The sequence below is a fragment of the Acinonyx jubatus genome, chromosome C2 (genome assembly GCF_027475565.1).
Source record: "Acinonyx jubatus isolate Ajub_Pintada_27869175 chromosome C2, VMU_Ajub_asm_v1.0, whole genome shotgun sequence".
Classification (NCBI taxonomy): Eukaryota; Metazoa; Chordata; class Mammalia; order Carnivora; family Felidae; genus Acinonyx; species Acinonyx jubatus.
The window spans coordinates 8,189,179-8,216,088 of NC_069384.1; the positions used below are offsets into that span (position 1 = coordinate 8,189,179).

At 47.5% G+C, this 26,910-nt stretch overlaps 1 protein-coding gene across 3 annotated transcripts in view; it reads left to right on the forward strand.

Annotated features, from left to right (window-relative positions):
* VPS26C (VPS26 endosomal protein sorting factor C) overlaps positions 1 to 26,910 on the forward strand; it is a 48,721-nt gene that overhangs the window by 17,101 nt on the left and 4,710 nt on the right. For 2 of the 3 annotated variants that reach the window (XM_027041618.2, XM_027041619.2), the window contains exons 2-7: positions 7,665 to 7,808; positions 8,969 to 9,118; positions 16,453 to 16,533; positions 19,922 to 19,996; positions 24,784 to 24,934; positions 25,175 to 25,327. In XM_027041618.2, the coding sequence (XP_026897419.2) occupies positions 7,665 to 7,808; positions 8,969 to 9,118; positions 16,453 to 16,533; positions 19,922 to 19,996; positions 24,784 to 24,934; positions 25,175 to 25,327 (754 nt within the window). The remainder of the gene's footprint in view (positions 1 to 7,664; positions 7,809 to 8,968; positions 9,119 to 16,452; positions 16,534 to 19,921; positions 19,997 to 24,783; positions 24,935 to 25,174; positions 25,328 to 26,910) is intronic. The other variant, XM_053220557.1, reaches the window with a different exon arrangement.

Sequence of the window (26,910 nt, forward strand, 5' to 3'; positions counted from 1 at the left end):
CTTTTCATTTATTTTGTGCCCTCAGCTGTTTTAAGTTTTTGTCTTATCTGTGTTTTGGACATTTCCTGTTAAGTTAATTTATAACGTTTTAACTTTTGGGGGCACCTGGGTGGCCCAACTGGACGGCTCAATTAAGCATCTGACTTCGGCCAAGGTCATTATCTCGCAGTTCATGAGTTTGAGTTCTGTGTCTCGCCCTCTTTGCCCTTCCCCCACTCACGCTCTGTCTCTGACTCTCTCAAAAATAAATAAACATTAAAAAAAAAAAAAGCTTCCCATATAATATTTTAACTTTTTGTTGCTTTTGGAAATACAGTCTTTACTTCCAGCCATGTCTTCTCATTGGTGGTTGTTTTATACAGGATGCCTTATTAATTTCTCTGCATTAATTTTCTACCCAACTGTCTTCCTGAAATTTTCTTCATGTTGATAATTTTCAGTGAATTCTCTTGGGTTCTTTTAGGCATGCAATCATATTATCTGCAGATAATGACCATTTTACTTTCTACTTTTCAATTTTCATACTATTTGTCTAGTTTCATTATGTTAACTAGTAATTGTAGTACAATAATAGTGGTGACAGTGTTCATCTTTTTTTAAATTTTTTAAATTTTTTAGAGAGAGAGACAGAGTATGAGCAGGGGAGGGTCAGAGAGAGAGGGAGACACAGAATCTGAAGCAGGCTCCAAGCTCCGAGCTGTCTGCACAGAGCCTGACGTGGGGCTTGAACTCATGAACCCATGAGATCATGACCTGAGCCGAAGTTGGTCGCTTAACCGACTGAGCCGCCCAGGTGCCCTGATCTTTGTTTTATTCTTGATTTAAAGGCAGTGTATCTCATTTCCCATCAAGGCTGAGGCTGGCTTTTGGGAAAAGTAGATCTATTTTGTCATGTTAAGGAAGTATCCTTCTAATGTTACTAAGAATTTTATCGAGGACGGGTATTAGATTTTAGCAAGTGACTTTTGTGCATCTATGCAGACGACTGTATTTTTCTCTGGAGAGCTATTAATGCGCTGTATTAATAATTTTTCTCAATAATCGAGCTATCCATTCATTCCTGGACTAAATCTCACTTGATTATGATGTGATATTCCTTTAAGTTGCTCCTGGATTATATTTGCTAATATTTTATATACCTTTTATCTGTTTGGGAGTAGTTTAATATCAGAAATTTCTGCTTTTCATATATTTTGGGAGTGGTCTATGAATTTCTCTGGGCCTGGCGCTTTGAGCAGGGGTTTATTTATACCTTTCTGTACTTTTTCTAAGGTGACTGATTCGGTTTCATGGCTCCTTTGTTTAGGTTAATTGTATTTTCTAGAATGATAATTGACTTTATCAACTTTTCAGATTTACTTACATGCAGTTGAATAATGTGTTCTCCTATTATTCTTTTAATAACCTCTGTATCTCTGATACTTCCCTCTTATTTTGCAAATTTGTGCTTTTTTTTTTTCTTGATAGTCATTTGTTTTTTTTCCCCCCCTAAAAAAAACAACAGTTGAACTTACTTATGGGCCAGCTTGGTCAATTTTTGTAAAGGAACCACGGATATTAAGTGTGTATGTCAGTTTCCAGGGGGTAGAGTTCCACATGTACCGATCAGTCGTACCTCATTGACACGTAACGTAGGTCCTTTATAGCCTTTCTTCTCTTTGTCCTTTTATCCGTCATGAGCCAAGGGGGTAAATGAACACCTCCCACAACTAACGTGTTTCCCTCAATTTGTCCTTGTTTCCCCTGTGGTTCTTGCACTGCGTTTCGATGCTGTGTTATTTGATCTGCAGCGAGTACTGCCACAGGTAGTCGCTGTGAGTGGCACTGCCTTGGGTGGTACAGCGCCCTTCCGCTTCAGCCCTTCCTTCTCTGGACTCACCCTTGTCTGATGTGAAGATTACAGCCCGTGATTTATTTCTTCGCTTTTGCCTCACAGTCCTTTGCTTATCCTTTCTTCTTCTTTTAGGTGCTTCTCTGTCATACACCATAAAATTGGGTTTTGCTTTAAGATATAATCTGTATGTCTGTTTTTAATAGACGTTAATTTAGCCCATTTATTAATGCGACATATGTTTGGCATTAGTTCTGTCACTGCTGCTTTGTTGTCACTCGAGGGGATGGTTAAGTACCTTTTAAAACTTCTTCCTCTCTTATTTTCTTTGCTTTGTGTTGATTTTCTAATACTTTGGAGTTTTATTTGTTATAGTTGTTACCCTTACAACTTTTTATTGTGCCCCACATCTGCTATGTTTTAGACGTTATTTATAATTCCCTCTTGTGAACGGTGATGAGATGACTGTATTCCCTCTTTCCTTCTTCCTTTCTCTTCTACCAACTGGTCCTAGTTATTTACAAATATTAACTCTACTGGCATCTACCTTTGTTAAGTTTGTACTGTATGGTTTGATGTGTTAACTTTAGATCCTCACTGTCTAATAGAACTCTCCCCAGCGACGTGCATGTCCTGTACGTTATGACAGCAACTGGCCATAAAGTGGCTTTTAAGCACTTGAACGTGTGGCTAGGACGACTGTGGGGCTGAACTTTAAATTTTATTTGTTATTAACCTATATAAATTTGAATTTAAATAGCTACATGTGGCTAGTGGATACCATACTGGAGAGCATGGCTTTATTGGAGTATTTGTAAGTCCCCGCTGTGAGAGTCAGGAAAACCATGGACATTATGCCACCTGCTGCATTGTCTCTCCCTTCCTTCCCCAACTAGTGTCACTTAAGTCACTTCTACACTGTCAGGTATTTTGCATTCTTCTACCGTCATCATCGCGTATCTCGTCGTTAGAGTTGAATGGATTGAATCTTCACATGTTTGTTTTGTTTTTTTAAAGATTTTATTTTTAAGGAATCTCTGCACCCAGTGTGGGGCTCAAACCTGCAACCCCAAGACCAAGAGTCACACGCTCCACTGAGCCAACCAAGTGCCCCACAAGTGGGTTTTTTTTGACACGGTTTTTCTAGCCATCCCACAGGTGCATATAATTTGCAGTGTAGTAAATTCCTCAAGGAGGATTTTCATACAGAGTTCCCTGGGGTTTATTTGTTTCTGCACATTTAAAACCCTTTTCTACTGGAGTGACTGTTGAAGTGGGTATAAAATTCTAGGATCACTTTGTTCTTTGAGCACTGTGTCAGGCATTTTGCTGTACCTTCGTTTTGTGTCTTGCTCTGGAGAGTCTGTTTCCTCCCCTCTTGTGAGTGACTTAATCTTTCTGCCTGACTCCTAAAGGATTTTCTTTTTCGGTTTAGAATAATTTTACTGTACTTTGTCCTTTTTCTGACCATTCCTGATTCATTTTCCCTCTCAGTATTTTAAAATTGATCAGTGACTATGTGTTCTGTTCCATTCTTTCAGTTTTCTCATTTGGGAACTTTGTTATGCACCTGTTGGATGTTCCTCATAGTCTGTCCTATTTGTCATTGTTTTTGTGATTCTTTTTAATTCTTAAATTTTTATTTAATTTGAATTTTCTTATTTCTGCCCTGCATGTACTTTTTGCCCTTTTCAGCTTCACCCCCTTTTCTGTGGTGTTTTTGGTTTTTTCCTTCCACTTCTTTTCTGAGTTTTTCTTCTACCTTTATCTCTTTCTGTGGCCTCATCATGTCATTTTCCCTGAGCTCTTACAGCTCTGTTTTGTGCCCATCCTTTATAGAAGCAGTTTAAAAAGTTCATGGTGAAATGCATCTTCACAGTGTTCATCTGCTTGATGATACTGTTTTTCCTGGTGAATGGTCATTTATGAATATTGAATAATGAATATGGATCGAGGGCTTGTGGTTGCAATCACTCTGCCCTTGTGGAGTTTATGTTCCAGGAGTACAGATAATAAATAAGAGAGAATTACTTATGTGTATTTTATTGATTGATTAATTGATTGATTTTTGATTTAAATTCGAGTTAGTTAACATACAGTGTAGTACTGGTTCAGGAGTAGAACCCAGTGATTCATCGCTTACATACGACACCCTGTGCTCGTCCCAACAGGTGCCTTCCTTAATGCCTGTCGCCCGTTTAACTCATGCTCCCTTTAGCCCACCCCCCACCCACCTCCCGTCTAGCAACCCCTGTTTGTTCTCTGTGTTTAAGAGTCTCTTATGATTTGCCTCCCTCTCTGTTTTTATCTTATTTTTCCTTCCCTTCCCCTATGTTCATCTATTGTGTTTCTTAAATTCCACATATGAGTGAAATCCTACGATATTTGTGTTTCTCTGCCTGATTGACTTATCTTAGCGTCATACCCTCTAGTTCCATCTACATTATTGCAAATGGGAAGATTTCATTCTTTTTGACCTCGGAGCAGTATTCCATTGTAAGTGTGTGCATATACATATATACACCACATCTTCTTTATCCATTCATCAGTTGATGGACATTTGGGCTTTTCCCATAATTTGGCTATTGTTGATAGCCCTGCTATAAACATGGGAGTGCAGGTGCCCCCTTTGAAACAGCATTTTTGTATCCTTTGGATACATTCCTAGTAGTGTAATTGCTGGGTCATAGGGTCATTCTATTTTTAATTTTTTGAGGAACCTCCACACTGTTTTCCAAAGTGGCTGCACCAGTTTGCATTCCCACCAGCAGTGCAAGAGGGTTCCCCTTTCTCCACATCCTCTCCAACATCTGTTGTTTCCTGAGTTGTCAATGTTAGCCATTCTGACGGGCACGAGGTGGTATCTCATTGTGGTTCTGATTTGTACCTCCCTGATGACGAGTGACATTGAGCATCTTTTGATGTACTTGTGTGTATTTTAGGAGGTGACATGTGCCCCAGAGTGGAGTTGAGGTGGGGCTGACTGTTGGGGAGAGGGCGGTTTTGGACGGCACGGTCTGCGAGGGCCTCACTAAATGGGGCCATTTGCATGATGACTTCATAGAGATGAGCGAGTGAGTGTTGAAGAAAAACGATCCATGACACTTGTTAAAGATGGTCGGGCAAGCTTTTTCAAGGAGGTCTTCTGTGGTGGGCGCAGGGGAGAGAACAGGCTCAATTCTGAGCACGGTGTAGGTAAGGAGTGGGGGTGGGGAGGAAGAGACACGGGGACTGAGTCCAAGTGGGGATTCTGGCTAAACCAATCTAATGGGACTCTTGCTGAAGGCAGGCCAGGTTGACGGGGTCTCATGTGTTGGGCCGAGGGCCCCGGGTGAGGAACCTGAGCAAGGGTGATCAGATATGGGGGGTGGCTAAAGCAATTAGCAGAATTCTTGCTACAGTCAGACATTGCAGAGATGAACACGGGAGTCCAGAAGTTGAGGCCTCGTTGAAAAAGAGCTCAAGAGAAGCTGAGTAGAGTTTGGTCAAGGAGAGGATTTCTGTCACAAGCCGTGTGGGTATGTGCAGGAGGAACATCCAGGTTGGGGGGTGGGGGGGGGGGGAAGGACATGTGCAAATGCCCTGAAGTTGGAATTTGCAGGCACCTAAAGGGCTAGCAGGGGGGCCAGTGAGGGAGGATTGGAGTGAAGTGATTGAGGGGGAGGGCTGAGAGATGAGGTCAGGGAGGGGGAGAGAGAGGAGAGAATCTCAAGCAGGCTCCTTGCGGTCAGCACGGAGCTTGACAGGGGGCTCAAACCCACTAACAGTGAGATCATGACCTGAGCCGAAGTCAGGAACCCGATGCTTAACCAACTGAGCCACCCAGGCGCCCCTACACTTGGACAAATTCTATATCCTTCTTTTATTGGCAGGGATTGAACAGACCCGTATATCATAGGAACTCCTAACTTATCTACTATTATATTAATTTTGTATTCTCTCTACTGCGTTCTTTCTGAATTAAATCAGCGAATGACAAAAGAGTCCCTTGGGTCATAAATTATTTACTCTGCTTACTTCCAAGGTACTTTGCTTCTTTTTCCTTCTTATGCCATAGGGATTAGGGAAGGAAAGGTGCTACTGATTATAATATGCCAACCAGTGGTCAGCCCAGACAGACCCTGCTCCTGTGAGATTAACTGAAAATGTTGTGATTAGATAGGAGCAGACCTGTCCCAGGCATGACTGTGTTGCATTAGGTGATAAAGTTCATGCAATTGTTTTGGCTCATTTTATTTCTTGGATACACTAGTCAAGTAGATTTTTAAAAATATACTAGTGAATTTAAACTTCTAAAAATTAGATTTCTGTTTAATATGGGTTGTACAAGAACTAGTAGAATTAATTTTAATTAAATTTAATAAGATTTTTTTTAATGTTTATTTATTTTTGAGACAGAGAGAGACAGAGCATGAACGGGGGAGGGTCAGAGAGAGAGAGAGACACAGAATCGGAAGCAGGCTCCAGGCTGTGAGCCATCAGCCCAGAGCCCGACGCAGGGCTCGAACTCATGGACCGTGAGATCGTGACCTGAGCTGAAGTCTGACGCTTAACTGACTGAGCCACCCAGGCGCCCCAATTTTAATTAAATTTAAAAGTTAAATTATTTCAGAGGAGTTTTCATTTAAATTTGCCTACGTACTTTTTATGGGGGAGTAGGAAACAAAAACAAAATACTTAGCATATTTAAGGGACATAGAGTATTCCCTGCTCCCCAAGTTCCATATACCATGAGAACTTGGTCAAAGGGTTTTCACTGGATGACTAGAGGAGATGGAGAGGTTTCAACATCAATAGGACAGATGGTTTTTAATGTTTTGATCTGTGGGCCCGTTTTAATTTTGCTGTTTTCCTTTTTTTGTGTTGTTGCCCCCAGTTTTCTGCCATCATATCACCGCTTGACAGACGCATGCTGTTTCTGAAGGTCATTTCAGAAACACATTGTTTGAATTTATTGTGGATTCTCTTTCCGCTCGGGTGGATGCTATTTAATCTCAACTTCCTTTTCCACCCAAAACCCCCATAGCAAATTGAGACTGTCGAGTTCAATGGCAACAGGAAGAAACTGCCATCCAGCCGAGAGTATAATGTCCATATTCTGTTGCTCAGTAATTATCTTCAGGCAAATGAATACACGATCTGTTGTGAAATCGTTCTCAAATGATTTATGATCCAGAGAATTCTGGGCTCGAATGTCCACAGAGTGAACCTGGACGTGGAGAGACTGGGGAAGACCTGTAGTGAAAGGCTGGGTTGCACTCACGTGTTGTGTGGACAGGCTCGAGACCCCCCCCTCAGTGAGGCTTCCTGGGCAGAGAGAGCGCCATTTAACAAGAAGTTGTGTTAAATTACGCATTTGAAAATGTGTAGTCGTTTTAGCATAATCGGGAAAGAACCCAAAGAAAAGGGTCTTACTTGATCGTATTCTTTCTGAAGAAGTCATTATACGTGCTCATGTGTAACATGATTGTGAATCTGCCATTTGCCTCAGGCCCTTGTCTTTGCCCTTTTGAAGTCAGACATTTGTTGGGATTCCCCCAGCTGGGAGTGCGGATGTGTCTGGAAGGGGGCGATCGCATGAGATCCCTCGCCCGCTCCCCCCCTCATGCTCCCCAGCAGTGTGCACCCAGCTAATTGTCCATGTAGTTATCCGTGGCCGTCCGGCGCCCCCACCCGAGGCTGTGCCTTCTCCATCCCAGCATCCAGGCCTCTGATCTGTAATAAGTGCTCAGTGAATGTCTGCATCTTTGAACAAATCCTTAAGGAGACCTATTTTGGCTAATAAGGTGAATGCAAAGGAATGTTAATTTGGTGGCTGTCTCTGCTTTCCTAGGAAGTCCTCTCGGGCGTGGTGGTCATATCTGGCAAGGATTCAATCCAGCACCAGGGAGTGTCTCTGACAGTGGAAGGAAGTGTGAACCTCCAGCTCAGCGCCAAGAGCGTGGGTGTGTTCGAAGCTTTCTATAATTCTGTTAAGGTAAGAATGCTCAGGTTGCACATCTTTTTTTAGTCCATTATCCCCGTAATTGTGGGGTTTTTTGCTTGCTTTTTGGCTTTATTGTTGTTACCTGTCGTTGTTTTGTAAGGTACAGTGATAGTCATACTTTTAATACTTACTAGTCAAACTGAAAAAAATACTCCGATATTTTGATTCTGAATATCTCCTGCGATTGAAAGTCTGTTTTTATTCCTAGAAGATAGGACGAGGAAAACTATAAGTGGTCTAAATTCAGCCTTTCAAGAGACCAGAGCCCTTCTGAGACGTTGTGCCTTTGGCTCTGGCACTCACCTTCCCAAAACAAAACCGTTACTTGATATTCAGATAAGATGCAGGTAGGGCAGTGGCCATTCTTTCCTTTTTGTCATTTTGGGTAGAGGTCTGTGTTCCGGAATATCAACTCTTTTTCCGTACTTATAGTTTCCGTTTCCTGAAGGACATGTTAACTCTCAGTGTTGAGAGGGAAGGAGGTGAGAGGAGAGAAGGGCTCTTGTTGCCCGCGTTCAGATTCCGGCCTTCCCACCCTCTTCCGCAGTCTCCCTGCTTTCCTCCAGCAGCACTTTGAGACTCACTTCAGAAGTCGGAGATCTTCTGAGTGATGCTAACCCAGGGCTTGGAACACATTAACTACGGTGTGATGGCTGCCTTCAGGCAGGTTCCCAGTGTGATGCAGAGGCACGCAGGGCTGAGGCCGGGCGGGCGGTGGGCAGGTTCCCGGGAGGCTGGTGTCCGAGGCAGGTGCCGGCTGGTGAGAAGCCCCGGTTCAGGTGGTGGCCCTCCTGGCCACTCATCCTGACTGTGCTGCACCTGCTTCTTCATTCTGAAGGTCAGAGTGCCAGGCAGGAGGTTTGTTAGGATAGTTGACTGAGCTTTTTGGGGAGAGGAAATACCGCTTCAGATGTGCCCCAAACATCGAAGCATCCAGTACCGTGAATGAACCATTATTGTGCCAGAGACTTGAGCCAGCTGTGTGCTCACCTGCAGATACAGAGCTGTGCGGCCCAGGACACCGGGAGGGGGGGCACCCAAGGGCTCGTGGCTTGCGGCTCTCAGGAGATCATTAACGGACACAGTAATTTGGAAGTACATCTAGAAGTGCGTGTTGATAGATGGAGTTGTTTTTTTTTTTTTCTTTACAGCCTATCCAGATTATCAATAGCACCATCGAAATGGTGAAGCCAGGAAAATTTCCCAGCGGCAAAACAGAAATTCCTTTTGAATTTCCCCTGCACGTGAAGGGCAACAAAGTTCTGTACGAGACTTACCACGGCGTGTTTGTCAACATTCAGGTGAGCGCTTCCTAACGCTGTGGGGCTACCTTCACGGCTGTTCCTCTGCAAAACGGCTCCGTGTCTCTTTCACTGAAAGTTAACAGACAGACCCAAGAAGTTGATGTTGCAGTTGTTGCCGAGACCTCCTGTGTGTATTCTATTTTGATTTCTCATTTTGCTTTGCAGAACACAGTTTGTGTGCGGCCGTTAGTTTTGATAGAAATCCCAGAGGACCCGTGCTACACGGCTTCTTTGAAAAAACTCCGTTGTTTCTTTTGGCCCCCACTCAGGCCGCATGGACACCGGGCGAGGGGTGCTTTTATTGTTTGGTGATAGATATGCCCTCACGTCTCTCTGGCACCCGCACTAATTGTCTATTTTCTACGTATAAATATCTCTTTGTTAGGTATCCAAAGGCTACTACTCTAACATAGGCTTGTATTCTTTAGTGAACAAACCTTGTAAATGAGGGGAAGTGAATTTATGACTTCCTGTCTACCTCCGCTAGCTCAGGATGCCTTTCACAGCCACTATTGTGTCAGGCACAGTTTGGAGTCATGACTCAGAGCGAGCGAGAGAGCCTTTCCTTTATTCAGTGGAAAGAAAGGTACTTTTGTGATACCAGCTCTGCAGGGTTCCCCTTGCTGGATGAGACAAAACCATCTTGTCTTACGTACGTGCAAGAGGGCAGCAAGTTGGGAAGTTTTTTGATTTACTGAGTTTTAGCCGATAATTCGGTCTTGGTAAGTCCCCATTCCCCTGCCTCAAATGTAACACTTTAAAAATGCAACACTTTAAAAATGCGGTTCCTCAAGACACTCCTGAGAGTTTTAACTAAAGGTCTGTCTACGTGTGAGTTCCATGAAGTGCTTAAAAGATGGGCAGACAAGAACCACGTGCAGCCTGGCCATACTGTGCTGCACGGAGTATCTTTCTACAAAGAAAAACTGTATCTAGTCCTTTGTTATTGGTGCACCTGTTTCAGGCAGTCTGTATACTGAAGGCTTTGGACAGGCCCGTAGGAAGTACTTGTAACAGTGGGGAAGCGTCTAGATTGGAAGGAACCTGCCTGCATAGACATGAGTCCTCTGGCCAGCTTTCTAGGCTGGGAGCACTTTCACTGTATAAGACCATAAATGCAAAATGCCTTTTTAGCAAGACTGAGACCATCTCAAACGTTTATTTGGAAATCATGTTTGTTCTCTTTCCAGAATCAGCATCACCGCACTTTCCTGACATGGTAGCTCTTTAATACTGTTTCTTTAATAACATAAGCATATGTTCATTAGAAACCCAATAGAATAGTGTTCAAGTTTCAGTGGCATACTTCTTACTTCCTCCTATGTTCTTTGTTTTTGTTAAAAGATTAATTGTTGGAAATCAAATTGGAGGGCCGCCTGGCTGGCTTAGTTGGTGGAACATGTGACTCTTGATCTCGGGGTTGTGGATTCAAGCCCTACGTTGGGTGAAGAGATTACTTAACAAAATAAAATCTTTCAGGGTGCCTGGGTGGCTCAGTGGGTTAAGCATCCATCTTCGGCTCAGGTCACGATCTCACGGTTCGTGGGTTTGAGCCCCAGTGTCGAGCTCTGTGCTAACAGCTCAGAGCCCAGAGGCTGCTTCGGATCCTGTGTCTCCTTCTCTCTCTGCCCCTCCCCTGCTTGCGCTCTGTCTCTCAGAAATAACTAGAATATTAAAAAAATAATAATAATAAAACCTTAAAAAAATCATATTGGAAATTTCATTCTTTTCCAGATGTTGCCAGGAAGGGCATGTGGATCTAACGGCATGGGTTTGAACCGTGCGGGTCCACTTACTTGTGGATATTTTTGTCAGTACATACAGTCCAGTGCTATAAATGTGTTTTCTCTTCCTTGATTTTCCTAATAACATTTTCTTTTCTCTAGCTTACTTTATTGTAAGAATATAGTATATGATACATATAACCTAACAAAATACGTGTTAATCCACTGTTAATGTTATCACTCAGGCTTTTGGTCAACAGTAGGCTCTCAGTAGTGATGGTTTTGGGAAGTCACAAGTTACACCTGGGTTTTTGGACTGGTGCCCCTAACTCCCCATTGTTCGTAAGAGTCAACTGTACATAAAAACTTGTGTACTTACGTCCCGCGTAGCTGTATGTAAGTTGGAAATTCTTTAAAATGCCGTTAGAGGGCTAACATGTGGTGAATTCTTTTAGTAAAGTGTATACTCTCCCAACCCAACCTTTATTTTGGCCCTAAGATCTTACCCCTTGAGGGTTAACTTCAGAATGCTACAACCTGGAATTCTCTACCTCCCCAGATATCTCACAGATTTCTAAAGATGAGGGGATTTCCTCTTATCCTAACCTTAGATTTATAAGAGCTTATCACCTAGATTCAACATTCATTAGAATTTTGCCACCTTTGTTTCATCTGTATGTATCCTTCCCGAATCATTTCAAAGTTAGTTACAGAATCTCGACACTTCATCTAGAGGCACTTCAATGTCCATCTCTGGAAAATAGGGACATTCTCCTACAGAATCACAGTTGACATTTTCACACCTATCAAAATTAACAGGAATTCTCAAATACCATCTCATTCCCAATTCATATTCAAATTTGTCATTGCTTCTTTTGAGAAAATACACTTAAAAAAAAGATTTTATTTAATTCATTAAAAACATTTTTGTAATGTTTATTTTTGAGAGAGAGAGAGAGAGACAGAACATAAGCGGGGGAGGGGCAGAGAGAGAGGGAGACCCAGAATCCGAAGCAGGCTCCTGGCTCTGAGCTGTCAGCACAGAGCCTGATGCAGGGCTTGAACTCGTGAACCGCGAGATCATGACCTGGGCCAAAGTCGGACGGACGCTCAACCTACTGAGCCACCTAGGCGCCCCAATTTAATTTATTTTTTAAAAATGTTTATTTATTTTTGAGAGAGAGAGAGAGCATGAGAGAGTGCGTGGGGAAGGGGCAGAGAGAAAGAAAGAATCCCAAGCAGTGCAGAGCCCACAGCGGGGCTCAAACTCAAAACCCTGAGACCAAGAATCACACGCTCCACCGACTGAGCCAGCCAGGTGCCCCTTGAAAATATACTTTTTGAGCGAAACTAGGATTATGGGTTTTTTAAATCTGCTTTTCATTGATCGGTTGATTCAGTCATTGGGTTTCTAAAGATGGGTCTTTTGCTAGCCTTCTTGTTTTATTAGCAGAGCAAGTGCCTCCCAGAGTCCACGGTAACCACTTGAGGTCACAGGGCTGGCCTTTGCACCATCGCTTACCACGCTTACTCTGCAGATTCATGGGCGGTTTACTTTGGATAGAAGGTGGTGTTAAACTAGATAGAAAGTGTTATTAAACCTAGTAACATCCTCTTTCTCAAATGACGTGGGCACAAAGACATTTTACACTTATAATTTGAATTGTGTTGTAGTAACATATTGTAAAAACAGTAAAAACCATAAGACAGAATAAAGGGTTTAAGATGCAGCCAGTATTAAATTCGCAGCTTGCAGGGTCTGGGTTTCCTTGTGACTCCTTAGACGGAGGCTCAGCAGTGTTGGCCCGTCTCCTTCTCAGGCCTGTTCTCACCTTCATGATTAGATCATGCATACGAGAATCTGCCCGCTTTCCCTAGTTGTCCTTGGTGCGCCTTTTCTTTTAAAAGGTATGTAAATCGTAGGCAAGTTTTATTATGTCTGTTCCACTCATGTGGCCATACTAACAACGTTTTGTCCTATAATAACACAGCATAGAGCGGTGCTAACATGTCTGAATCGCAATTCAAAATTAGTTTGTCCAGATGCCAGTCATTCTTTGTCAAGTTCAGAATATCCTTTCTGGGAGTCTGCTTCAAATCTGTTGGCTGTCTTCTTTCCTCTTCCTGTTGGCTCTGTGTTTACTGACGGTCATAGAAGATCCAGTCTTGACCTCCTTCTGGAGCCCTGCTCAGTCTGACCGTCCTGACCCCCTCTGGCCTGCGGAAACTCCTACCACCTGGACCATTTCTTCACGATTGGGCAAGAGCGCGATAAAGCAAAAAGACAGAGGGCTTCGCAGCAGACAGATCTGGGCTTGAGTTATGTGTTGTGTAAAGATTCAGAGCATGGGTTTTGGCATCCGGCAGGTGTAAATTCATATCCCACCTCTGTGACCCCGAACAGCCTTCATGACCTCCTCCTAGGGGATTAATGAGGTCTTGGCATGAAGTGCTTAGTTAGCTCAGTGCCTGGCACACGGAATGGTCCTAAGTCCGTATTTGTTGAATGATTGAATATAAATGAGGTATTGGTAGCCGTCCTTGCATTATCCTAACAGTTCTATTGGAGTTGTTAGAATTAACTGAGATGGTGCATGTAAAAGAATTAACATAATTCCTGGAACAAAACTCAGCATGTTCCTCTTCTCCGCCTTTCTCCCCACCCTCGCTTGTTAGCATCTGCCCCATGTTACGAATTATTGCCTTCATACTTAAAAGCATTCCGTGGCCAGAAGTTGATGCCACTTGTTCTCACTCCTTTGCGAGTGATGGAAATCCAGTTCAAGCTGACTTCGCCTAAGAAAGGTATCAGATCACAGAGCCAGAAGTGCGGGAGGCCAGTTGGGTCTCCGGCTCCGTTGTCTTCTGTGCAGGCCTCATTCTCAGCTGGGTTCTTCCCTGGCCGCGGCAGAGCTGGCTGCTAGCGTGTGGCTGGCGTATGATCTACTGGATTGGCACCCCAGCAGAAAGAGTTGTTTCCCCGTAGCAGGCCTGGCTTACCGGTCACTTCCAGGAGGCTGATGGGAGGTCAGCTCTGCCAAAGCCCTGAGACTAAAAATGAGGAAGGGGAAGTTCCCACTGGGAAAAGAATGCAAGAGACCAGGCAGGTCCAAACAAAATGTCGCCCATGCTAGACAGTGTGTGGGCTGTGTAGGAGAAAGACAAAACACGTGTGTGCATACACACAGACTACACACATACACACATGTTGTGTGCACACACACATATACAGATCTAACAGTACCAGGCCTCACTGAGCTTGTCTGGCTGGGGAGACCAGATTGAAATCTCAAAAGAGAATGTGTGTGTGTGTGTGTGTGTGTGTGTGTGTGTGTGTGTGTGTACACACGTATATATACATCCCTTGTCTACAAAGATCTTTATATAAAGATCTACAAAGATTTATATCTATATCTGTATCTATATATCTATATCTAAAGATCTTTGTAGACAAGGGATGTTTCTTTAGAAAAATGTTTTAGGGGCGCCTGGGTGGCTCAGCCGGTTAAGCGTCCAACTCTTGGTCTCCGCTCGGGCCATGATCTTACAGTTCTTGAGTTTGAGCCCTGTGTCAGGCTCTGCACTGACAGTGTGGAGCCTGCTTGGGATTCTCTCCCTCTCTCTGCCCTTCCCCTGCTCATGTTCTCTCTCTCCCGAAATAAACAAACAAATTTTTAAAAATGTTTTAATATCCCAGTAACACCTTAAATATATAGCAACTCCTTGTATAATATGGACAGGTCGTTCATAATAATGTAGCTTCTTGATTCAACCATGCATGTAGTCCCAGTTATATAAAATATTTTGAACATAATTCTAAAGTTTTTCCTGGATGATTAAAACAGTAGCTGACTTTCTTCAATGGGGTTTATGTGATTTTTTTTTTAGATTAGCATGAAGACAGTGATCATGCTATAGATTTGTTACCAGTGTGTCAACCCACAGACAAGAACCATGTGAAGAAACAGTCCCAGGTCAGAGCTCTTAGCTCAGGGACCGGCCCCACAGAGGGGCCCCCTCTCCCTTGGGTAGAACCGGGCCTGTCTTGCAGGAGGTACACGAGCAGTGGCTGGTTCAGAAAAACAGCCCAGGCACAGCAGAGAAACTGAACACGGGTTAAAAGCTAGCGTGATGCCACCTGCCTTACCCGTTCCCGTCACCTTGCACTCAGGGTATGTCTGTGTATTGGCAGATGGGGAACGGCTGAGAGGGAGAACAGTTAAGATCGGCCATGCATCGACCCCTGTGGAAGCTGGCTCCTGGATACGTGGGGCGTCTTTATACTCCTCTTTACTTTTGCATATGGTCGGCTTTTCCAAAATAAACATTTTAAAAGATTTCCCCTTCTTTATTACTTCTTAAGGTTAAAATATGGAGAGCTAGGGGTGCCTGGGTGGCTCAGTCGGTTAAGCGTCCGGCTTTGGCTCAGGTCATGATCTCACGGTTTGTGGGTTCGAGCCCCGCATCGGGCTCTGCTGGCGGCTCGGAGCCTGGAGCCTGCTTCGGATTCCGTGTCTCCCTCTCTCTCTCTCTCTCTGCTCCTTCCCCGCTCACACTCTGTCTCTCTGTCTCTCTCAAAAATAAATAGACCTGGGGCGCCTGGGTGGCTCAGTTGGTTGAGCGTCCGACTTCAGCCCAGGTCATGATCTCGCGGTCTGTGGGTTCGAGCCCTGCATTGGGCTCTGTGCTGACAGCTCGGAGCCCGGAGCCTGTTTCAGATTCTGTGTCTCCCTCTCTCTCTGACCCTCCCCTGTTCATGCTCTGTCTCTCTCTGTCTCAAAAATAAATAAACATTTAAAAGAATAAATAAATAAAAAATAAAGATAAATAGACCTTAAAACAGTTAATTGAAATGTGGAGAGCTAGTTTTGAGGAGCCCTGGAGTCTTAGACCTTCAGCACCGTCACCGCAGAGTCCTCTCTTCGCTAAAGCCGGAACTCCTGGGTGCAGGGTCCGACTCCCATCTTGCTCCGTCACCCGGCGCCGTGCTGTGCACACGGTGCCACGGGCAGCTCGCTTCTCAGGGGCAGTTCGTGAAATGCCAGACGCTGTCCTGGGGCTGCTTGTCCTTCCTGTGTGTTTTCTAATCCTTGGGACAAAATAGCTGCCACTTTACTAAGAGCTGCTATGTGCCAGACCCTGTACTACGTGCGTGTCACACATTATCTCATTTGGCCCTTGCTGCAGGCAGGCACTAATATCCCCATTTTAAAGAGATGCCTCCTCTTTAAAGCTCAGACGGGTTGTCTTATTTGTCAGGGTTCACACGCTAAGACAGACAGCTGGATTTAAAGTGGCTTTTGCTTCCAGGTGCACATTCTTTCCGCTCTCTGCCTCTTATAGGTGAGACTCTGTGCCTTTGCACCAGCGGGTCAACTACGGGGCGGCCGCAGCATCACCCGAAAGTGTGTCTTTGCTTTTGGTCTTTTTATAGAAATGCCTTTACTTTGAGCACTGGCTCCCCCAGTTATGTATATTAGGTTCATATAACACAGTAGTTGGACCACGTTTCCCTGAAAGTTGGCTTTCTCGGGTCTTTGGATAAAGTTCCAAGGTGGAAGCAGACCACACTAAAACGGCATTTTCTCGTCCGATTTCGCCCTCCAGTATACCCTGCGCTGTGACATGAGGCGGTCTCTGTTGGCCAAGGACGTGACGAAGACCTGCGAATTCATCGTTCACTCCGCTGTAAGCTGGGTTTGGGGCTCTGCGCGTCATGATGGGACTCTCCCGTAGCGTCTGGTCTTTTCCCCCGTTTGTAGGCCAAGAAGTTAGCCTGGTGCTGTGTCGTGGCTGCTGGGGAAGAGACTCCTGGGTTGGAGACAGGGACCCTGGTGTCTTCCGGCAGGATCAGAACCCTGCAGGGGGCCGTGCCTCCGCTGAGAAACAGCGGGCAGGGGCCCACCTCTGTCATAGCAAGCAGCAGGCCTGTTTCCGAGGGACGCATCTCTTCCTTCCTCAAGGTCATGACGGCCACACAACCCAGGGCAGTGGCCCGCCTCAGACAAGGGATGGTCAGGACCTTACCTTGTTGGCACGCCCAGCGAGAGCACACAGGGACCTTCGGGGTCAGGGTGGGTCGCTGCTCCCAACGCTTCCTTTTTTTTTTTTAATACATGTTTTAAAATGTTTTATTCATTCTTGAGAGACATAGACCATGAGTGGGGGAGGGGCAGAGAGAGAGAGGGAGACCCAGAATCCCAAGCGGGCTCTGGGCTCCGAGCTGTCAGCACAGAGCCCAACCCGGGGCTCGAACCCACAAACCATGAGATCACAACCTGAGCCAATGGCAGACATTTAACTGACTGAGCCACCCAGGCGCCCCTCTCCCAGCACCTTCTGTTACTATTTTGCAGTGACAACATATTCTTTATTTTATTTATTTATTTATTCATTTAAAAAAATGTTTTACAACATATTCTTTAAAATTCCCTTTCACGTGCCGACTGAGGGAACTGGATCCCTCTCCCCTGTGGCTGTTGGCGATTCCGGGTGAATTCAAGGTAGAGTCCGCAGCCCATCTGTGCTGTTCCTTGGTCATCGTGCAGAGCCTCACGGTGACTGGCCCTGTCCGCCCTAGGTGTGACACGTGTGACGGATGTCCACAGCATTGGATTCCCTTGTCTCCCCGGCCTCTCTGCAGGCCGTGTCGTCCGTCCCTTCCCTGGGCTGTGTGCTCACACCTCCAGGTCAGGGCCGGCTCCTGCTTTCTCTAGGCCAATGGCCGCCTAGACTCAGATTGCAGCGCATCTGCCTTTCATTTGATCCTGAGCAGTTTGGAGTCGGAGGTGGCCAAACTGGGGTTCCTGGAGGCGCCCAGGTGAACGGGGTCTGGACGTGTCGGCGCACGTCTGCCTGGGCCGTCCCCGGGCTGACCCGGGAACACCGCTTCTGAGGGCCTCACCGGGTCGGGTAAGGCCCGTGCGTGTGCTCCGTGAGCGAACGGGTTCTGTGGGGCTGCGGGCCGTGTCAAGACGGCACCAAACCGGACAGACGCAGAAGCCACTAGCTTTCCCTGACTCTCTTCCCTTTGTAGGTAATTGCGCAAGGCGCCGCGTCCTGGGGACCCCACACGTTTCCCGTGGTCCCTGCCGCGTGCCTTAGTAAATGGGGGCTTCTACAGAGTTCCGCGGGGAGGCACGTTGCTTTTGTGGAAAATTTGCAATTGTATTTCTTTTGTACTGTTATGAAATGTCCATGGATGTCTTTTAGTAGTGGTTACATAAAAATGTAAGACTTAAATCTCTCGTGCAGAAGATTGGCAAAATCACCGATGTCCTTTATTTCCATCATTTTTGTAATTTTTTTTAGGACGTCTAACATTTATCATTAACCCCTTATTAAATTTTTAATAATCATTGTTTAAGTATTTTTTAGTGATAATATATTATATAAAATATTAAAAATATATTCTTTTTTTTGGAAGTCATGTGATTTAGGTATTTTCCTTTTTTGTATCAAAGGTCTTCACAGGGAAGCAAAAAATAATTTTTTTTCTTTAATGTGGATTATTCCGTAAAAGAGACATATACCCTTTTTATGTCTTTAACAAAAAGAACCTCCAGCTTTGTGAAGGAGAATAAACCCAAATTCAGCTCCCTGCCCAGAGCCACACTCCAGGCCAGGTCTTCCCTGACCCCTGACCCCCAGCCTGCTCCTGACTGCAGGGCCCTGTCAGAGGTCAGCTCAGGGCGGGCACCAGTGGCAGGGCCGTGTGGGGCTTCCTCCCTGCTCCCGGCAGCTTACCAACACCCAGCCTTCAAGGACCGTGTTTTTGGGGGCGCCTTGTGGCTCAGTTGGTTAAGCGTCCGACTTTGGCTCAGGTCATGATCTCACCGCTCGTGGGTTCGAGCCCCACGTCGGGCTCTGTGCTGACAGCTCAGAGCCTGGAGCCTGCTTCGGGTTCTGTGTCTCCCTCTCTCTCTGCCCCTCCCCTGCTCATGCTCTACCTCTCTGTCTCTCTCAAAAATAAATAAACATTAAAAAACTAATAATAAAAAAAGAACCCTGTTTTTGGGGTGCCTGGCTTGCACAGTTGCTGGAATGTGCAGCTCTTGATCTCAGGGTTGTGAGTTCGAGCCCCATGTTGGGGCTTAAAATCTTAAAAATAAAATCTTAAAAAAAACTACAAAAATAATCCTGTTCTTTTTTACGAACGATTTCATGAGAAGGATAAAACCATGCTGTGATCTCTAGTCGACAAGTTAAATACTCCTTTAAATGCCGTGAGGAAGAATATATCCACTAAAGACTATGTTCATGAACCTATTAATAAGAATATTGCATAGAATACGCCTTTGGTAAATGAGTAAACTTGGCATTTTGGCTCCTGGCATCTGGGTGTCAGTGGCCTTTGGATCCCAGCGCCGCAGCGGAATCCGCCAGGCAGGCCCTCATGAAGCTCGGCGGTGCCGATGGGTTCCGCAGCTGTGTGACGTGGAGGTGACCGTGCTTGGCTGACGATGGCAACATTTAGGATTATTTAATGGGAGTGATCCTCCCGGTGGACATTTGGACGGCTGGGTGGCTCACAGTGCCGGCCTTGGAGCCAGACCACCCGGGTTTGAATCTCGGTTCTGCCACTTGAGACCATCTGAGTTCTCTGTGCCTCACTGTCCTTGTCTGTGAAGTGGGGCCAGTGACCGTAACAGCACCCCGTAGGCTCGTCACGCTCAGTCAGTAGCACATCAGAGGTACTTGGTATCAGCTCTTATTCTAAGAGCTTTAACGTGAATACCTTCCAATAATACTACCCTTGGTTCTTAGGTCTGATTTTTAATTCCCGGACCTGAAAGGGACCTGATAGGTTAAGAAAGTGGTCCCTCATTTTACAGATGAGGAAACTGAGTCACAGGGGATGAAGAAATGTGACAAAGAGCACAACGCTGTCTTTCGGCAGAGCTGTGTTTGTAGAACCCAGGTGAGCTGCCTCGCACTGCCAGCTCCACCCCCCCCCGCCCCCCCGCCCCCCGATCCATTCTGCTGCCTTTCATCTGTTTAAAAACAGAAAGGGAAGTTGGACCCGTGGAACCCTGGGCCTTCAAGCAGCTGATGTTGGTTTTACCTCTTGTTTTAGCCTCAGAAGGGGAAGCTGACCCCGAGCCCTGTGGACTTCACTATCACTGTCGAAACCTTGCAGAACGTCCGAGAGGTACGTGCACTTCCCACTTGAAAGCCAGAGATGTTTTCTTGGTGAATGGACCCCGCAGACCGTTGACCAAGGGTTCCTTCTTTGGGTATGAGGTCATCAGCAAGAGTAACGTTCTGATTATCTCTGTACCCAAAATAGCCTGGATTTTTCGTTTGACTTCTTTTTTTTTTTTTTAATGTTTATTTGTATTAGAGAGTGTGTGCGTGTGCGTGCGTGAATGTGAGTGGGGGGAAGGGCAGAGAAAGACAGAATCCAAAGCAGGGCTCCAGGCTCCAAGCTGTCAGCACAGAGCCCGACTAGGGGCTCGAACTCCTCACAGACTGTGAGATCATGACCTGAGCTGAAGTCGGCCGCTTAACTGACTGAGCCACTCAGGCGCCCCTGGTTTGATTTCTTTTTAAACTCGGTAACTACTTGGAAGAAGAATGCTTTTCAGAGGCTGCTCCGGAAGCCTGTATGCCCACCATGGTCCCCCCCTCTCCTCCCGGTTCTATTGTGCTGCAGTCAGAGCCCCTTTTCCCTGAGTCCCGACCACCCCTGCACCCCTCACTTCTTAGCTGGCCACCTGCTCTCTTGTCCGAGGGCCTGGCTCTTCTTCCCTGCTGTCGTCCCGCATTCTGCTGTCCGGACCCTGTCATCTGGGTTAAAGGCAAGTCTGGGAGGCCTGGGGCACAGGAGCGGTTATTGGCCTCCCTGAGGAGGCAGGGGTGCGTCCTCAGGTGCCTCTCAGAAAGTCCCTTTACCATCTGGAGGGGACAGGACCCCCATGGCCCGGTTGGCTTGTACTCTCACAGGGATTTGAACGTGACTGGACACGTGCAGGGAGTGCAGGTGGTAGTGACGGGCTGAGGCTGCGGCCGCGGCCCGGATCTCACTGCCCTGGTCCCTCCCCGGCCTTGGCTGTTCAGCCCGAGAACTACCCAGTGGTGTCCCAGTTGGCGCTCATGCTCTTAACTGGTTTGTGTTTCTTAGGAATCTGAACAATACAGAACCAGGTGACAGAACGGGAGAGGGGAGGGGGGCTGAGTAGATCCAAGAGCATCTTGTAAAGAGCACCCAGCCAGATCCTTTGAACGAGTTTGTTTTGTTCCTTCCATCGTGTCCTGCGTGTACCTTAATGGTACCTTAATGTTTCTCTTTTTGCCTGGCCTTGGTCTAATTGATTAAGGTCGCAAGGGTTTTTTTTCTGTTAGCGTACTGTTACTTGCTCCTTTTTTCTCTAACATCCTGTTTCTGTTTTCCGGACAGTTATCCCCAAATGTTCAAACATGCAGAGACAATCATGCGTTTCAGTAACAACACGGAGAACAAGAACCTTCTGCTGGAAGGTTTATAACATTTTCGCATTTTCCTCCTACCACACCCTCGTTTGTTGAAATGGTCTGAAATCTAAGGTCCGGTGTGTCTGTTTCATTTTTCTCAGTGTTAATTAAGCCTCTGTTGGCTTAGAAGCCATTTCTCATAGTTGCCTGAACTATCACAGGCAGGATTTAACTGTCATGCTTCGCTGGAGGTGTCACTGTGGCCATCGCTGCCTGTTGCTTCCTCTCCCATTCTCGTGTGTCTTCAGTTTATTTTCTGTGTTGCTGGAGTACATCCTAGAGTCATTCTTTCAGAAAGGGCGAGGAGTGAACTTACATCCTTGAGTGTCTAACAGACACTAGACACTGAAACCCTAGTGTGTCCAGGTCGAAGACTCTGGCTCTAATTTCATTTGCCCTTAGAACTTGGGAAGTAGCTGCCTGGTGTTCTGGTGCCTCGTGATGCTGATGATGACCTGATCCCCAAATTTGTGCGAGCTCATCTGTGTCTCCTCCCTCTTCCTTACCCAGCCCTGAAAACTTCCAGTATCTCCCCATCCTTAGCATTGTGGAACGTCTAAGCCCTGGCCCGGATTTTGATGTTTCCTTAGTCAGTGTGCCTGCTGTCTTTCCTTCAGCTCTGTGACCATCTCTCAGTGTCTCTTAGACGTGTCCCAGCAGAGTCCTCGGCTCGGTCTTCCAGCTCACTGATTTGCTCTTTGGTTGGTATGGAGCCCAGCTATTGAGACGTTTGCTTCGGGCGCCTGGGTGGCTCAGTCGGTTGAGCGTCCGACTTCGGCTCAGGTCACGATCTCACGGTCCGTGAGTTCGAGCCCCGCGTCGGGCTCTCTGCTGACGGCTCGGAGCCTGGAGCCTGCTTCGGATTCTGTGTCTCCCTCTCTCTCTGACCCTCCCCTGTTCATGCTCTGTCGCTCTCTGTCTCAAAAATAAATAAACGTTAAAAATAATAATAAAAATACTACTACTACTACTACTAAGAGCAACGTTTGCTTCCGCAGCAGTGTGATTCATCTCCAAGCAGTTCCTCTCGCAAGATAGCGCCTCTTCCTGCAGACACACGGCCCTTCATCTCTCTTCCTGGTGATCCTGTTTGCTGACGTCGGCCTCTTTTTCTTGCTTTTATTTTCCTCAAGTGTCTGTTGGTTTTGGGTGTCAGCTTATGTTTATATAAACGAGGATCAAACGTGTGTGGCCTTGTTAACCAGACTCTCTGTCCTCAGCCCAAATGATAATCTGTCCTTGTGGTTACACACGCACACTCTACCTGAGGAGCTCTGCTGTACGGGAGGGGCATTCGGCCCGTGGGCTCTCTTTGAAGGTGTGCAGGTGGCTTGTCTTCTGGGGTCAGAGCCTTGTCGTCCTGCATTGTGGCCGTAAATGGGGACACTCGCCCAGCCTGCTCTGGGAGCGTCCTGGGTGGGAAGTCCCCCTCGAGGGGGACACGCTGACCCCAGGGGCCGCCCATGGCCAGTTCCGCCGTCCCTGTGACTGCCCCGCCCCGACTGCCCCTTCCCCGGGTGGGCCCCACCTCTGACCTCAGGGCTGCCCAGGGCCTGCTGGGAGCACGCGTGTGCAGAGCTCTGTCTTCTAACCGCAGGACGTGGTTCCCTGAGCCGGGAGCTTCGCTGTCCGTGCGCTTTTATTCACAGAAACACTTCACCGGGCTGGTCTTTCTCTGTGTAGCTTGTTTTTTTGTTTGTTCGTTTATGCCAACGTCATGTCCCCGGGAGGAGGGGTAAAGTGAATTATTAGTCAGAATCTTTAGCTGGGCGTTGAGAGCTTTTCTTTTTTGCCAGTTGCCTGAAAGAATTTTAATGCAGACTGCTACTGCTTTTTAGTTTTTGGAACAAATAGCCTCTCTATAGTTATTTTTAGAACTTTGTCTTGATTCAAGTCTTTTTTTAGAGCTCTCTGCCCTTGGGGCCAGCAGGTCCCTGCACCCCAGTTCCGGCGCTGCCCGACAGGGGAGACCAGTCACGGCCACTGCTGGCCCCTGAGGTGTGGCTAGTCTGAACTGAGATGAGCTCTGGGTGTCAGGTCCTGACTGGATTTCAAAAAGAAAGAGAATATAAATGTAATTAAAAAAAAAAAAATTTTTTTTTTTTTTAACGTTTATTTATTTTTGAGACAGAGAGAGACAGAGCATGAACAGGGGAGGGTCAGAGAGAGAGAGGGAGACACAGAATCTGAAACGGGCTCCGGGCTCTGAGCTGTCAGCCCAGAGCCCGACGCGGGGCTCGAACCCACAGACCGTGAGATCATGACCTGAGCCGAAGTCGGACGCTTCACCGACCAAGCCACCCAGGTGTCCCTAAATGTAATTTTTAATATTGATTATATGTGGAAGGGAGAGTTTGGACGTTTTGGTTGGTTTTAGCTGTTTCCTTTTACTCCTTAAAATATAGCTACTAGGACATTTTAAATTACGTGGGTGGTTCCCATTGTGGCTGCATTTTGTTTCTGTGAGACGGCAGTGCTCCAAACCCCACTTTAGTAACTGGGACCAGCGAGGTGAAGGCTTCTAGAACAGCTACCTCTGTTTATATCCACTTCCCACAAGAAGTCATCATCCACCTGTGACCAGGTTCTTAGGTCTACAGAGGAAGCATCCAGAAGGTTTAGTCAAGCATTGATGACAGTTGTTTTCTTTAAATGCCCTTGAGGGGTGCCTGGGTGGCTTAGTTGTTGGAGTGTCTGGCTCTTGATCTCAGCTCAGGTCTTGATCTCATGGTCATGAGTTCAGGCCCCGCATTGGGCTCTGCACTGGGAATGAAGCCTACTTAAAAAAACAGTAAATAAAGAAAAAATAAAACTAAATGTAAAAAATTGTTTAAATGTCCTTGAAATAAATGCCTTCGCTTTTCAAAATTGCATAATTGGGAGCATAGCATTTTTTTTTTAATGTTTATTTTAGGGAGAGACAGCATGAGCAGGGGAGGGGCAGAGAGAGAGAGAGACAATCTGAGGCAGGCTCCAGGCTCCCAGCTGTCAGCACAGAGCCCGACACGGGGCTCAAACCCACCAACCCTGAGATCGTGGCCTACGCCGAAGTCCAACGCTTAACTGACTGAGCCACCCAGGCCCCAATAATTGGGGGCATTTTTAAGTTGATTATTTTTTAAAAACCTTTTGGGTGTATGTGTGACCGGTTGCCCGTGGCCGTTACACGCTCTTGGCAACTTCCTCGGGCGTTTTTAGGTCGTGTTGCTTGGCAAGAAGGAGCTTTCCAGATCTGATCTAGGCGATCGGGACAGCTCCGAGGGAGCCGGCATTCTGTGCGGGCCGTGTGGACGCCTGGTGTCTGCGGGCAGCTGTTGAGTAATTCAGTCTGTTAGCTGACTCGACCGTGGGTTTTACGAAAATTACCCAGCTTTGTGTTCGGTTTTTATCTGCACCGAGTGACTGACTGTGGAGTGATCTCCCTTGGCACCTTCGTCCCTGACGTCTTGCTTCTGTTCGTCGTAGAGAGCCCTGCTCCCCAAGTTTCTCATCAGGGGCCATCTCAGCTCAACCAGCTGTGTCATCACGCAGCCGCTGACGGGCGAGCTGCTGGTCGAGAGCTCGGAGGCCGCCATCAAGAGCATAGAGCTGCAGCTGGTCCGCGTGGAGACGTGCGGTAAGGGCCCTGCGGCCGGCGTGCCGAGGGGGCAGCGGGCGGAAGGGCGCGCCTCCCGCTTCCGGGACGTGTCCGTGTGAGAAGGCGCCACGCGGAGGGAGGCGGCTCGAGTCGCGTGGGGCAGACGGCAGCGCTGGGTGAGCGGGGTGACACAGGTGCTCATGGAGGCCCCGGGGTCTCTCGCTCGGCCCGTTTGGACACCCGCTGTGTCCTGACCGCTCGGCGGCCCGCCTCCCCCAGGGTGTGCCGAAGGATATGCCCGAGACGCCACGGAGATTCAGAATATTCAGATCGCCGACGGAGATGTTTGCCGGAGCCTGTCTGTCCCCATATACATGGTCTTCCCCCGGCTGTTCACCTGCCCTACGCTGGAGACCACCAACTTCAAAGTGGGTAAGCGCGCTGGCTCCCTGCCCCGGGCCTGCCGGGGTTCTCCCGCGAAGGCGGGGCCCGCAGAAGGGCCACCGAGTGCCTGAGGCCCAGACCCACACGGGTCTGCTTGGGGCGGGCTGGGCCCAGAGCACCCAGTCCTCCGGCCACTCAGCAGGAGCTCCCCGAGAGGCTGCCGTGCCAGCCCTGACCGTACACGTGAGCGGCGCCGGCCCTCCACGGGGAGACAGAGTGGCCCTGGCGCCGTGGGGCAGGGACCGTGGGTTCGAGAAGGAAACTAGCACAGCGGGGAGCAAGCCCGCCGTGTGCGTGAGGAGGTCAGGCAGGCTCCTCTGATAGGCTGGCGTTTGGGGGAGACTCGGACGTGACCATCAGTGTGATCACCGTGAAGGCTGCTGCCTTCCACCAGCTGGCGGCGTCTTGGTCATTTTCCGTGACGAATATTTGTGAAGCCCCTTGAGTGCTTTTACCTGCCATGTGACATCATAACAAGCATGTCGTGGGGTCAGGACATCCGTGGCAGGAGCAGAGGGCGCCAGACTCCGCTGTTTGCCAAACACGTACAAGGACGGCGACGTCTGCTAAAGACAGCGTGGGGTCAGATCTGACCCGAGCTAAGCTGCTGTGACTTTTTTTTTTTTAATTAAAAAAAAAAAATGTTTTTTTAACGTTTACTCATTAGTGAGAGAGAGAGAGAGAGAAAGAGACTGAGCATGAGCAGAGCAGGGCAGGGGCAGAGAGAGAGGGAGACACAGAGTCCAAAGCAGGCTCCAGGCTCTGAGCTGTCAGCATGGAGCCCGACGCGGGGCTCAAACTCCCCAACCCTGAGATCATGACCTGAGCCGAAGTTGGACGCCCAACAGACTGAACCACCCAGGCGCCCTGCCGCTGTGACTTTTCTCACAAAACATGTATATGATTATCAAATAGCTGGTGTGTGCCCACAGCAGGGAGGGCAGGGCGCCAGGGGCTGGAGTGCAGAGCGAGCGCCCTCCGCTGCCCGCTTCCCCCCGCAGGTGCCCCCCTGGCGACCAGCGTCAGGCCCCCGGCACACTGCCCACGGCGTCCTAAAGGCCGTGTTTTACTTCAGCGTACTTTGATTTCAAGCCAGAAGGAGGAGCTTATCTGTTGCTTTCTCACTTGGTTTTTCTACATAAACTTCAAGAGCTCTAAACATTTTTGTTCTTCTGTGCTGTATTTTAAGCACCTAACTTTTTGCATGCTGTTTCTATCAGATTTAGAAAGTGTCCATATAACATGTCATGCGAGCCTGCGATTCTTCCATATAAATCACGCCCTCAGTCCTTCGGCCGGGACAGCAGTAATGCTCTTCAGACCTGATCGTGAATTTCGTGTGGTTTGGGGCTGACAGGCTCCCGGACACCGGTAGGGACTTGGTGGGGCTCACAGGCCGCCGGACACGGCTGGTCGGGAGCGCACGCAGCAGAGGGAGGGCCCGATGGCTGGGCCCCGCAGCTCCCATGGGCCCTGGAGTTGCCGTCCATGGGCCCGGCAGAGGTGAGGCTCCGGGCATCTGGCTGGGGGGTGGGAGCGAGCTGTACGTCCCAAGTGTCCAGCGGTACCTG